Source organism: Cebus imitator, unplaced genomic scaffold (assembly GCF_001604975.1).
Source record: "Cebus imitator isolate Cc_AM_T3 unplaced genomic scaffold, Cebus_imitator-1.0 Scaffold64, whole genome shotgun sequence".
Lineage (NCBI taxonomy): Eukaryota > Metazoa > Chordata > Mammalia > Primates > Cebidae > Cebus > Cebus imitator.
The window spans coordinates 1,494,347-1,506,687 of record NW_016107379.1 but is presented as its reverse complement, the minus strand read 5'-3'; the positions used below and the strand labels follow the sequence as shown (position 1 = coordinate 1,506,687).

Sequence of the window (12,341 nt, the reverse complement as noted above, 5' to 3'; positions counted from 1 at the left end):
AAGAGCGAAACTCTGTAAAAAAAAAAAAAAAAAGAATATTTTGAAAGGAAATTCGAAAATAGTATTACTTGAGGAGTTCTCCCACTAAAAACATCATTGACAAGACCTTCAGGAAAATAAACTTTTGTTTTCTCCTACTAATAATGTGCACATTCACTTAGTTCATGGAAATCTGAAGTCCTTAAAATCTGATTTTTCAACATATTAGATTTGTATTGGGGCTACAGATCTGAAGGCAGTTATCCATGAATAAATGAGAAGTTGAAACTTGTGAGACTTCTTTCTTGCATGTGGGCATAAGGAACAGAACAGTAAACACAATATTTTAAAAGTTATAACTAAGTAAGATTAGTTTTATTTCTATTTCAATGAACGAGTGATTGAGATAGTCAATAGTGGAGAATCTTGCAGGCACCCCTGAATGCAAAAATCATGTAAGGTATAGCCTCTGCCACCTAGAATTTATAATCCAGCTATAGGCACATTGTGTGAATTTGTGAGAAGTTTAAACATCAATAAGAAACACCACGTGATCTCACAGCTCAGCACCAAAGAATGGAACACAGAAATAAAGTTCTTGTTTAAAAGCTGCTACAATATGCAGATGTTACATCTTGATTATAAGTTTCTTATTTCCCTGGGGCTGTCTTATGATGATGTATCCTTATTATCCTCCAGGTGCATATTCACCTTGGATACAGTAGCATGGAGGCAGACATAGATAGTATGGAGATGAATGAGTATGGCTGTCTTCCAGTAAAGCTCAATGGCTGCTGTCATTTGAATTTCATATAATTTTCATGCATCTTGAAATACTTTTTAGACTTTTTAGCTACTTACAAATGTAAAATGTGTAGCTCCTAGGTCATAAAACAGAGGCCTGAGGGCCAGTTTGCCAGCTCCTAGCCTATACCACCAGTAAATTCTGAAGCCAAATTTTTTACTGTTGTCTGGCAGCATCCAAAGTCCACCATTTCCATTCACAAATAGTCTTTCATGGAGGCAAGGTTCACTTGTACTTTTATTATTGCTACTATGCTGTTTAGTTCGAACATAATGGAAAATAGACAATCATATTAGAAGGAAAGGTAATGAGATCTTTATCAATGTGGCTTTAGAGACTTTCAAAGATAATAAATGATTAAAACTATATTTAGGTGAGATGTTGAAACTGAAGATGCATTTTGGTTATTTTCAGAAATCAGTGAAACGAAAGTAATCAAAACTTGTTTTTTAAATGACTTTGGGGAAAATCTAAATTTTTCCTTAGAAGGGAATAGATACTTAATATTTTTGTGTGGGAGCCCAAAAGCATGTTTTCCAGATACTTAATATTTTTCTGTGGGTGCCCAAAAGTATATTTTCCTGTTCACTTTATGTAGAAGTACCACCTGAGTCATAAGCTTAGGAAACTTCAAAGATCTGACCTTGGGGAAACAAGATAGGCGCACAATCGGTGTTTAGTGCATTTTTACATTGTAGGAAGTTTAGAGTCTTCAAAAATATGTTGAAATTTAAGAGAAAATGGAAATTACTGTATGTGAGCCTTTATCTCTGTTTCTTGTGGGTTTAGTATGATTTGAGGTACTTACTGTGAGATTATTGCTTTAGGTTAATTAATTAAATGCCATCTCATCAAGCCAAATAATTCAGATGGGAAAGTGTTTTTAAAGGTTTATTGTTTTTAAACAACCATTAATTTTAATTTATACATTCATATTTCCTCCTCCCCCTGGGGCACATTTGTCTCAAAACATATTGTGCAAGGTACTTCTTAGGTGATTTCCCATGAGAGCAGGTGCTAACTTGTTCTGTCATACACAGGACAGGTTTACAGTAGAAAGTTTGTAGCAACTATTCTAAAACCTTGAGCTCTCACATTATCTTGAGGAATGTCTTCAAGAGTAAATAAAATGTCCATCTAAAAAAAAAGTTTATCTTAAATGTAGACATGTAATAATAAGTAGTACAGCTTCTAGCAGGGAGATGGATCATGCATCTTAAAATATTGGTACATGGCTGGGCTTGGTGACTCATGCCTGTAATCTGGGCACTTTGGGAGGTGAGACAAGAGGATTGCTTGACCCCAGGAGTTCAAGACTAGCCTGGGCAACATAATGAGACTCTTATCTCTACAGAAAATTTTAAAAAATTAGCTGGGTGTGGTGGTATGTGTCTGTAGTCCCAGCTGCTTGGGCTGAGACTAGAGGATCACTTGAGCCCAAGAGTTCAAGGCTGCAGTGAGGAATGATTGCACCAACACACTCCAGCCAGGGTGACAGAGCAAGACCTTGTCTCTAAAAAAATAAAAATTGGTGCCTGCAATGATAGATATTCCATTAACATTTTGCTGAGGGGTTGCTAAATGAAGGCCAGAGTTCTTTTAGGTATTTTTTTCTTTTATAATAGCTAGAGTTTTCATATTTTATTGCATACTGCTGCATTAAGAAAATTTAGGAAAAATTGTAATAAAAGTACTAACCTATTCACTTCCCAATGAATACTTGTCCTTGCTGTCCTTTGGTTATAAACAGCAGTTGTATTGTAAGCAAAATAATGAAAGGGAAGAAACTGCAGTTGTGTAAGAAACAAAACACTGAACCTTAATTATTTGTGGCCTTTCATATAATCAGAAGTTAATGTTGTTCATTTGTCTCATGTATTCTTTTATGTGAGGCTAAATATTTGTTTACCCAGACAAACCAGTATCTTTTGTTTCCTCTAGATTGTGATACCATTCTTCAGTCTCTTAATCAAAGATATTTATTTCCTCAATGAGGGTTGTGCCAACCGCCTTCCCAATGGCCATGTCAATTTTGAGGTGAGTGTGATAAAGTAGGATACAAAAATTCGAGCACAAGGATAGGGGCAGCTTTTCCAACACTGCATTCCAGGCCAGGCAGCCAAAGCCAGTTTTGCAGTTTCAGTACAAATGATCTCTTTCTGTATTATTTTGCAAGAAATTAACAATAGCAAGTAGAAGAGAGCAGCTGCACCATTATGATGATGATTATTACTATTTGGGGGAATTTGAGTAAATATTTATACCTCACAAATATAGTTTTATTAAGAAAACCATATAATTCAGAAGATTAAATACCAGAAAGGAACTGGCTGCAGTGGCTCACCCTGTAGTGCTTTAGGCCAGGAGTTTGAAACCAGCCCTGGTAACAGTGAGACCCTATCTCTACAAAAAATTGAAATATTAGCTAGTTGTGGTGGTTTGCACCTGTAGTCCCTGCTACTTGGGAGGCTGAGGCTGGAGGATTGCTTGAGCCCAGGAGTTTGAGGTTGCAATGAGCTATGATTGTATCACTGTATTCCAGCTTTGGTGACAGAATCAAACACTGTCTCTTTACAAAAAAAAAAGGAATCATTTCAAATGAAATTGCCTCTCCCAAGTTCATAGTTTTTTTTTTGATCACCTTTATATTCTTTTTTAAAATTACCTTCCAGAAATTTTGGGAACTGGCCAAACAAGTGAGTGAATTTATGACATGGAAACAAGTGGAGTGTCCATTTGAGAGGGACCGGAAGATCTTGCAGTATCTACTCACAGTACCAGTCTTCAGTGAAGATGGTAAGGCCATTCAATGGGAGCTACCACTAACATCCCCAAATCCTTTATTTAGGAAATTAGTATAGAAATGCTTTGTTTACTCATATATTAATGAGGCATGTCCTCTGATCTGTTCCATGTTAAGAGTTTTCTGTTTCACAGAAAATGTATGATTTGTCCCTAAAATATTTGCACATAATATTCACCTATGAACAGTATGTTTCTGTGTTTAAGCATTCTTTATAATACCACATCTACAAAGTTATGGGCACAAATGGGGTTATCAAAGAATTTTTTTTTTCTTGTTTGGGCTTACTTGAATAGACAAAGGTATTTTGTGTTATGTTGATAGTCCATGTAATTTGAAGAAAAAAAAAAAAAACAAAGATAGTAAATTGCTATACCCTGCTGTTGAAAAAAGTACTGGAACGTTTTGACCTGTTAAAACATTAGGGAGTTGAAGCAGAAAAAGTGATTGAATAGATACAGAAAAAAATCATCAGAAGTCTGCTCATAAAATAGAGATTTTGATTTGTTATATATCCTAATATTATAGAAATTAATAGCACCTATTAACATTTCTCATAGTAGATTGATAGCGTTTACAATAACGACTGAAGAACTTTTTTTTTTTTTTGAGACAGCAACTCACTCTGTCACCCAGGCTGGAATGCAGTGGCACAATCACAGCTCGCTGTAGCCTAAACCTCCTGGGCTCAAGTAGTCCTCCCACTTTAGCCTTGCAGATAGCTGGTAGTATAGGCATGCACCACCATGCTCAGTTGATTTTTTTTTTTTTTTTTTTTTTTTTGAGTTGGAGTTTTGCCCCTGTTGCCCAGGCTTGGAGTGCAATGGTGCAATCTCAGATCACTGCAACCTCCACACCTTCAGGTTCAAGTGATTCTCCTGCCTCAGCCTCCCGAGTAGCTGGGATTACAAGTGCATGTCACCATGCCCAGCTAATTTTGTACTGTTATTAGAGATGGGGTTTCTCCATGTTGGTCAGGCTGGTCTCCAACTCCTGACCTCAGGTGATCTGCTTGCCTCGGCCTCCCAAGGTGTTGGGATCACAGGCATGAGCCACTGTGCCTGGCTTTTTTTTTTTTTTTTTTTTTAATTTCTTGTAGAGGCAGGGTTTCACAATGTTGCCCAGGCTGGTCTCCAACTACTGGGCTCATGCGATTTGCCCAACTTAGCCTCTCAAAGTGCTGAGATTATGCCACCACACCCAGCCAGGAGGACATTTTAAATTAATATCACCTATGCCAGAAGGGATTTGATTGTTTTTAATCTCTGTGTAAAGAGGATTAATAACAAACTTTTGAATTTTTAAATGAAGAGTCTTTCTGCTTTAAATAGGAAGGAAAATATTAGAATGATAGAAAATTGGCCTAGAGAACCTGGCTTTTTACCCAGTAAAGGGTTTAAAAAACAAAAACAAAAACAAAGAACAAAACAACTCAGGCTACCAGGAAACAACTCCCACGCCTTTCTTTGTAAAGCACGTAAGTCTGAGTGTGTGATAGTATCATATGACTTGCATTTTATAAGCTTTTTTGCCTCATACATTCTTAGGTAATTAAGTGCCTTTTTGGCCTAAAAGCCCTTGGGATTTCATTGAGATAGTCCATCAGAGGCAAAGTGATATTCTGTTTTGAAGCTTCTTGGTCATGATTTGATATTTTGAAGACTATTTTGCTGTGGGGTTTGGCTCAAGTTGAACAAGGGATGGATGGTGGTAGATAATATATCAGGAGAAGGCTTTAATGTTAATGCACTTTCCTTTGGTTGATTGTAGCTCTCTACTTGGCTTCTTATGAAAGTGAAGGACCTGAAAATCATATAGAGAAAGACAGATGGAAGTCTTTAAGGTGGGTCTCATTCTTCTCATTGCTGCCCAAGTCTGAAGGAAATTGGCTTTACTTGAAGAAAGCCACATGTGTTACATGGGAAGCTGCTGGCATCTGTTCCAAGTCCTGTGTACTTCATCTATTGTACACCAAATCTTTGTGGCTCACAATTCCCACTACCGTCATTCTGCTTTATTGCCTTTCATTTTTTATACTGGCAGATATATAGTGACTGTTCTTTTTCTCTCCCATTATTTAATAGAATGAGGAACTGAACCATAGTATGGTAAAAAAAAATGCATTAACTAATTTTCTTTGTCTAAAATATCAGAAGTTCAGACTTTATTTCCGAATAGTTATTCAAACATAAATTTTTTTGACCTGAGATTTTAAAAAAAAAAAGCACTGGTAGGCTTTATATGGGTGGATCTCAGTCCCCTCTTTGAGAGAGTTGGGACTTAAAACATAATCTAGAGATTTTTCAGATTTACAGCTTTTGCTATTTTATGAGTATTTTTGGACAAAACTAGAATAGGATTAGATTTGTATTTTAAGCATTTGAGATACTTTAATAGGCAAAAAGCAGCCCAAGAAATAGTATAATACAGTCAAAATTGTTATTTTATTTTTAATGAGAAACTCGGAATATATACCTTTTTGTACTAGGGTTTGCAAGCATATTTTTTCTCTTCCTTTTATGGTCCAAGAATCATTTGAGACACTTCATTATACTTGATATTAGGCTAGATTTTACAAACCAGGATATCTGAGATATACTTGGTTTTCTGTGGTTGGGTTTGTTTCAAAGGAAAGCTTAGGCCTTCTTTGTACCTTCCCATGATGAGGGATAAGGTATAAAGGCATTGGAATTCTTATCCTTAGGACATCATGGTGATTGGTAAAGGATTGAAGATGTTTCTTGTATCCCCAGACAAACATAAAGAAGGTTTGGCCAATGCCTAGAGCCATGGGAATGTAACCGGTTTGTTGGGCTGATGCCTATATATATATTCCTACATATACAGGCTGATGCCTAATTTTATATATATGAATAAAATATATAATCTTGTGCCTAGCAGTGGCACATTTCAATTAAAATTTTGTATTACTTTGTGTTTGTATTAAAATATTTCACTGTGCTGTTTCATATTATTCATGTGCAAAACATGAGCTGAGCTCAGAATGTGTATCTTGCTCTATAAAAGACTTGAGAATTACTCCTTTTAGTTACCCTGTTTTGATATATTTTGCCTTCCATCTGTCTCCTTTTTAATCCTTTATATATTTTTAAAAACATTAAGTTTTGTGGGGCACCTGGGTATAACTTAGCTTTTGTTACTTTTCTTGTAGATTTTTAAAAAAATTGGTAAGCAGACAGATTGGCTACACATAAGTGATATCTGGTATCTGCATTACCTGTGGTCTCCAGACATTTTAAATTAATCCATACCTACCTACAAAATTTTCTAGTTCCTGTTATTTTATGACATTACTATTAACTAGTGATTAGATTGGAAAGGTTCATAAGTCAAAGGTTTGACATTAAAAGCTAAAGACTGAATTATATAATATCTTCCCACATCTGTACTGTTAACATAATATATGCTCTCCTCAGTGTCTTCTCCACGGCCACCTGCTTGCATCTTCTGCTGCCAATGTGTTCCTCACGATGTCCAGCTATTTGTGTGTCTGCCTGCTAGGGTCTCCGGTTTTTACAGGCCCAGGATAGGGGTTTGGTGGTCCAGGGTGGTCTTGGGAAATGCAACATTTGGGCAGGAAATGCCTGTCCTCACCTAGGTCCTTGGGGGTGGAGCCCTAGCCAGGGACCCACCTTTCTCTACCCAGCACTTCCTTCTCTCATTCCATATTATTAAAAGTGACTGTGCTCTTGCCCCGCCAGCACTCCCGTATCAGTTGGTTGAAATGAAAGTTATATTCTTTGGTATAAAACAGTTTCCACGTTAAAATTGTTTTTTAAGGAGTCTTGAAGAATAGCTCCTATCTGTGTTGGTGTTCAAGCCACACACTCTGCCTTTTCCATATCCTGTTTGTTCTCATGGCCCAGCTCCAATGCCTCCCCCATCCCTTTCCCCTAGAAAGAATTTCTCCAGAACTCATACACTCAGGAGGCATCTTTCTCTCTTGTTACCAGCCATGTGGTTTGCGTAGTGTTTGTGGTTCTTTTCCCAATTGCTGTGTAAGCCCCTTGAGGGCAAGCACAGGTCCTTCCCCTAGTGTTTGCCCCAGCTCTGGACACCATATCTTGCTCTCCAGCCCATGCTCCTGTAGTGTAATTGAATGGTACTGGGTTATTGCAGGTGTTGGCCAAGGCATAGCAACCACAAAGAAGTTAAAACAAAATCAAACAGCCTATTATAATTTACAAGATACATATGTTAAGTGGGTACTAAGATGAAGCATAATCATCCCTTGGTATTCATGGGGGATTGGTTCCAGGACCTCCTGCAGATACCAAAATAAGAGGATGCTCAAGTCCCTGGTATAATAAAATGGAACTTTTTGTTGCTGTTGTTTTAAGAAATATTCTTTTCGTATGGCCATCAATCTTACTGAGTCAATACAACATGACCTGTTAGGGTAAATTCAAAATAACAAATAAATAGATAATACTTCAATATAACCATACACATCCTCCCTTATATTTTAAATCATCTCTAGATTACTTATAATACCTAATATAATGTAAATGCTATGTAAATAGTTGTTGTACCATAAATCAACTCTAGTTACTTATAATATCTAATGTGACATAAATACTATATACATAGTTGTTATACCATAATGACAAGAAAAAAGTCTATAAATATTCAGTACAGACACTTGTTTTTTGTTACAAATATTTTTGATATTTGCAGTTGACTGAATCCACAGGTGCAAAACCCACAGATAGAGAGGGCTGGCTGTATTCTGGAATCATTGTACTTACCTAAAAACGTTTATACATTAGCTTTAAAGGCAGTAATTTACATAGATGCTTTCCTTGGTGGACCTAGAGGCATTCATTGCAGACACGTAGATTGATAATAGCAATGACAAATACACCTCTGATGGCATACACCCTTACTGTCACCTATTAAACTCTCCCAGTGTTCATGGAATGTTTTGTGAAGATGCTTATATCTACCAAGTAAACCCATCTGTGATAACCCATACCTAAAAGCTCTTTATTATTAATGATCTTTCCTTTTTTTTTTTTATAATATAAACCTACTCAAGATATAAATTTATCTGTTAAACCTTTTGCCATCTCCCTTAATAAATGTTTGTTTTTTTAAGTGACTAGCAGTTTTCCCAGAGAGCCAATAGGACTTTTTGATTTTTTTTTCTTCCTGGTTTGACTTTGTAAAATCAAACTTAAAACACAAGAAAGATAAAATTAGTATCACACAAGGCATTTTCATCCTAGTTCAAGTAGTCTGCTACATTCTGTCTTAGGCTGTGTTGTTTTTATTACTCAGGTCGAGCCTCTTAGGCAGAGTTTAACACGTGGGAGCTGCCTGCCTACTGCTGCTGCTGCTCCTGCTGCTGCTTCCTGCAGATCACTGAAGGGCTGGCCTTTGTTTTCTGGTATCTAGTACTACAAACACTTATGAAGACCCGGCAGTCATTGGAGCACCCCGGTCAGCAAAGCAAGCAAGCTCGCTCAAGACCAGATGGAGAACTTACTTCCTGCAGCTGACAGACTCCGATTTTGTGAGACTGAAATGTTCAGTGAAGACACTTGAGAAAGAATCCTCTAAAAATCCCGGCTCTGCACATGATTCATCTCCTGGAATTTCCATGTGAATCACAGCTCTGCACCTGGATGGGGTTTTCTTTTGTGTGTGTTTTGTTAATTTGGTTGAACATTTGCTGCTAATGGGACTTGCCCAGCTGAATGCTGGCTCTGAGGAAGCCCATGTTTCTTTTGTTAATTTAAATGAAGAAGGGAGTGGAAGGAGGGGATCAAAACCCCCCTAACACCCATCCCCCAGTTTAGATTCCAAACCTCAGCTCAATCAGTATTGCCAGGGGGTAAGACTGGTTGGAAGCTGACTGTGGACTTTGTTTCCCTTTAGTGTGTGCTGTGTTGTAAATTTTTCTCCTCCCTCCTCCTATAAGGTTTTGAGTTGGCTGCTGGTTAGCAAACTCCTTTTTACCCATATAAGTTATTTAATATAATAATGAAGCTCAACACTGTGGTAGGAAAATAGCCACTAGGAAGAAAAAAAAAGCAGAGTTTGTCATTGGACTGCTTAACACATTAGGAGGACATTTTTCTTTTTTTTTTTTTTTTTGTTTTCTTTTTCCCCCTTCTGAGCTGTTTACAACGGACCACTGTGTTCTACAGATGTATTTTTCAGTAACTTTTTGTTCCTTAGTTTTCCATGATGCCTATTTTTTTTCTCTTGTAAATTTAAATGAGCTGACTTTAAGGATCTTGGGAAAACCCATGGCTTAATAACAATTTAATTTTTTTTTAACCGACTGTTATTTTTCATTACTTTTGGGAGTCTGTGTTGGTAACTAAAGATGTCAACAAAGAATAAATTGGAAAAGTTTCCACCCATCCCCCACTTAGCAGTAAACAAAACAGATGAAAAACACCTTGCTATTAACTCAGTGGTTATCTAATAGTGAAATCGTTCACCTTGTTAAACATCTAAGTAAATCTGTAGTCGCTCTGCAAACAGCCATTATATTTATTTACTCTAGGAGAAACTGTAGAGTAGTAATTTGTGCTAATGAAAAAAACAAAATGCCATGTTCAAAACAGATGTATTTGAAAACTTAATGACATGGTTCCAAAAACTAGAGCATGTATGTATGCTGCGCATCATGTCAGCAGACCTAAAATATCCCCAAGTTGTCCCTTTACAACCATCAATATATTTTACACTCTGCGGCCAGGAGTTGTGGCGTCTTTCTTTGTTTTTATGGATGGAATTGTTGGAGGTGGGCATGGGCTATAATCACAGTGGATCAGTTCAAGAAACTGGCTAAGAATGTATCTGAGGAAGTTGCCTTAGCAGTGTGTGCATGGGCATTTGTTTTCTAAAAATGAATGATTGCATCATTTGCCAGGCATTTTCTAAGTGTTTAGCATAGATTCATACCTACTTATTAGGGGTGGAAAGGGGTATACATTAATAATTACTTGTGCAAGGCCACATAGCTAATGAGAGGCACAAATATTTGAAATGGACCTTCTAATTCCAGACCTTAAGCTTTAAATCACACCACCACAGCATCTCAAACTTCAGTACCCGGGGATCTTTTTTACATGCAGATGCAGATTCTGTCGGTCTGAGATGGGGCCCAGGGGATGCTGATGCTGCTGGTCCTGGGATCCACTGAGAGTAGGAAGGCACTTCCGTGTCATGATACCTCTTGAGATTTTAATTTATGGGGGTAGCTGAGTGGTGATACAGAGAGGTCAATGCCACTGAAAGCTTTATATTACTCAATTTCCTGAGAGGGAAGGGCACATGCCATGTCATACCAGGCCACAGGGGAAGCACTGGTGTCAGTCGGGGGCAGAAGCAGGAGCAACAAGAAAGCATAGGCCTTGACAGGTTTCTGCAGGGAGGCAAGGCAGAGCAAAGCCAACAGTTTCAGATTGGCAAGTCTGAGTAATTCCAGCAGGGTCTGTGCTGGAGGGGTGGTCTCCATTTGTGGGTACTTGGCGCCTGGGATGAGTTAGGACAATTTCTATATTGGCTTGGTGTGTGAGAGTTGGATACAGGGGAAGGTTGGGGCTATGTTCTTGGCAATAGTTGGGTATGCTCAGGGGCCCAGTCCTTTGCTGTCTACAAGAATTAACTAGTCCTGGAGTCTCTTCCCTGCCAGCAAGATTTATAAGATATTAGAACATCATAAGATACAGAAAGAAACCATGATTAATGCAACTTCACAATATTGCCTCCTTTCTCCTTACACTGCCTTTCCCTGATCCCTCTACCACTTCGGTTATTGCTGTGACAGCGACAATGTTTATCGTTGAACCGTCTACTATAGTTCAAACAACTGGCTAGATCTGGCCCACAAGGTAATAATGGTTGGAAAAAAAGCAAAAGATTTCATGATGTGAAAATTATCTGAAATTCAAATTTCCGTGTCCTTGTGTAAAGTTCTATTGGAATGTGGCCACATATTTGTTTATATATTTTCTTGTTGCTGTTTTCTGCTACAGCTGCAGCGTCTTATACTTGTAACAGACTGCATGGCTCATAAAGCCTCAAATATTTACTTTATGGGACTTGATGGAAAGTTTACTGACCCCTGATCTGTTTTTTTTAAGCATTGCAAAAATAGTTTGCAAAAATGCTATGAGAGCTCTATTATGACATTAGATACCTAAATGTAGCCATTGAAAAAATTTCCTAAAGTGGTATTAGGCCTAAAAACAAAGTGATTCTAAGGCAATAAGTTTTTACAGAAAGAGTTACATCCTCATATTCATTTTAATGTACAGGTAAGCCAGAGCTTTATTTCAATCCTGTGTTTACCCATGGAAATATTTCATATTCCCCCTTTCGTGCCATGTGTGCATTGGATTCCCCAGCGGGTGTATAGATGAATTTATAATTTATGTGGCTGGGTGGAAGCCTGGGTAAATACAAGCATAAACAGCATCGGGCAATGCCAGTCGATAAACTGTGATTCAGGATATGTTCTGTCTAGGCATGCCATTCATTTCAAAGCTTTGCATTTCAAAGCTGCAGGCTTGGAGCTAGGACTGCAGGGAAGGTTGGGGGCAGGGTTCAGAACTGGTTGGGCTTAGGAAAATACCAGGAGAATGTACCTTCTAGTACTTGAAATGTCCCTTCATTTTGAGGACACAGGAGTGGCCCACCTTTCATCTAACAGACTACAGAATTGAAAGCTGATTGTCTTTGTCTTCGAAGGATTTTTGCTTTACCTCTTCATTT

At 37.8% G+C, this 12,341-nt stretch overlaps 1 protein-coding gene across 5 annotated transcripts in view; it reads left to right on the top strand.

The window, feature by feature from the left end:
• RASGEF1B (RasGEF domain family member 1B) overlaps positions 1 to 10,322 on the top strand; it is a 634,161-nt gene extending 623,839 nt beyond the window's left edge. For all 5 annotated transcript variants that reach the window (XM_037739153.1, XM_017530206.2, XM_017530209.2 and 2 more), the window contains 4 exons: positions 2,726 to 2,821; positions 3,457 to 3,580; positions 5,358 to 5,430; positions 8,889 to 10,322. In XM_037739153.1, the coding sequence (XP_037595081.1) occupies positions 2,726 to 2,821; positions 3,457 to 3,580; positions 5,358 to 5,430; positions 8,889 to 8,913 (318 nt within the window). In that variant the 3' untranslated portion in view covers positions 8,914 to 10,322. The remainder of the gene's footprint in view (positions 1 to 2,725; positions 2,822 to 3,456; positions 3,581 to 5,357; positions 5,431 to 8,888) is intronic.
• The last annotated feature ends 2,019 nt before the right edge of the window (positions 10,323 to 12,341 follow it).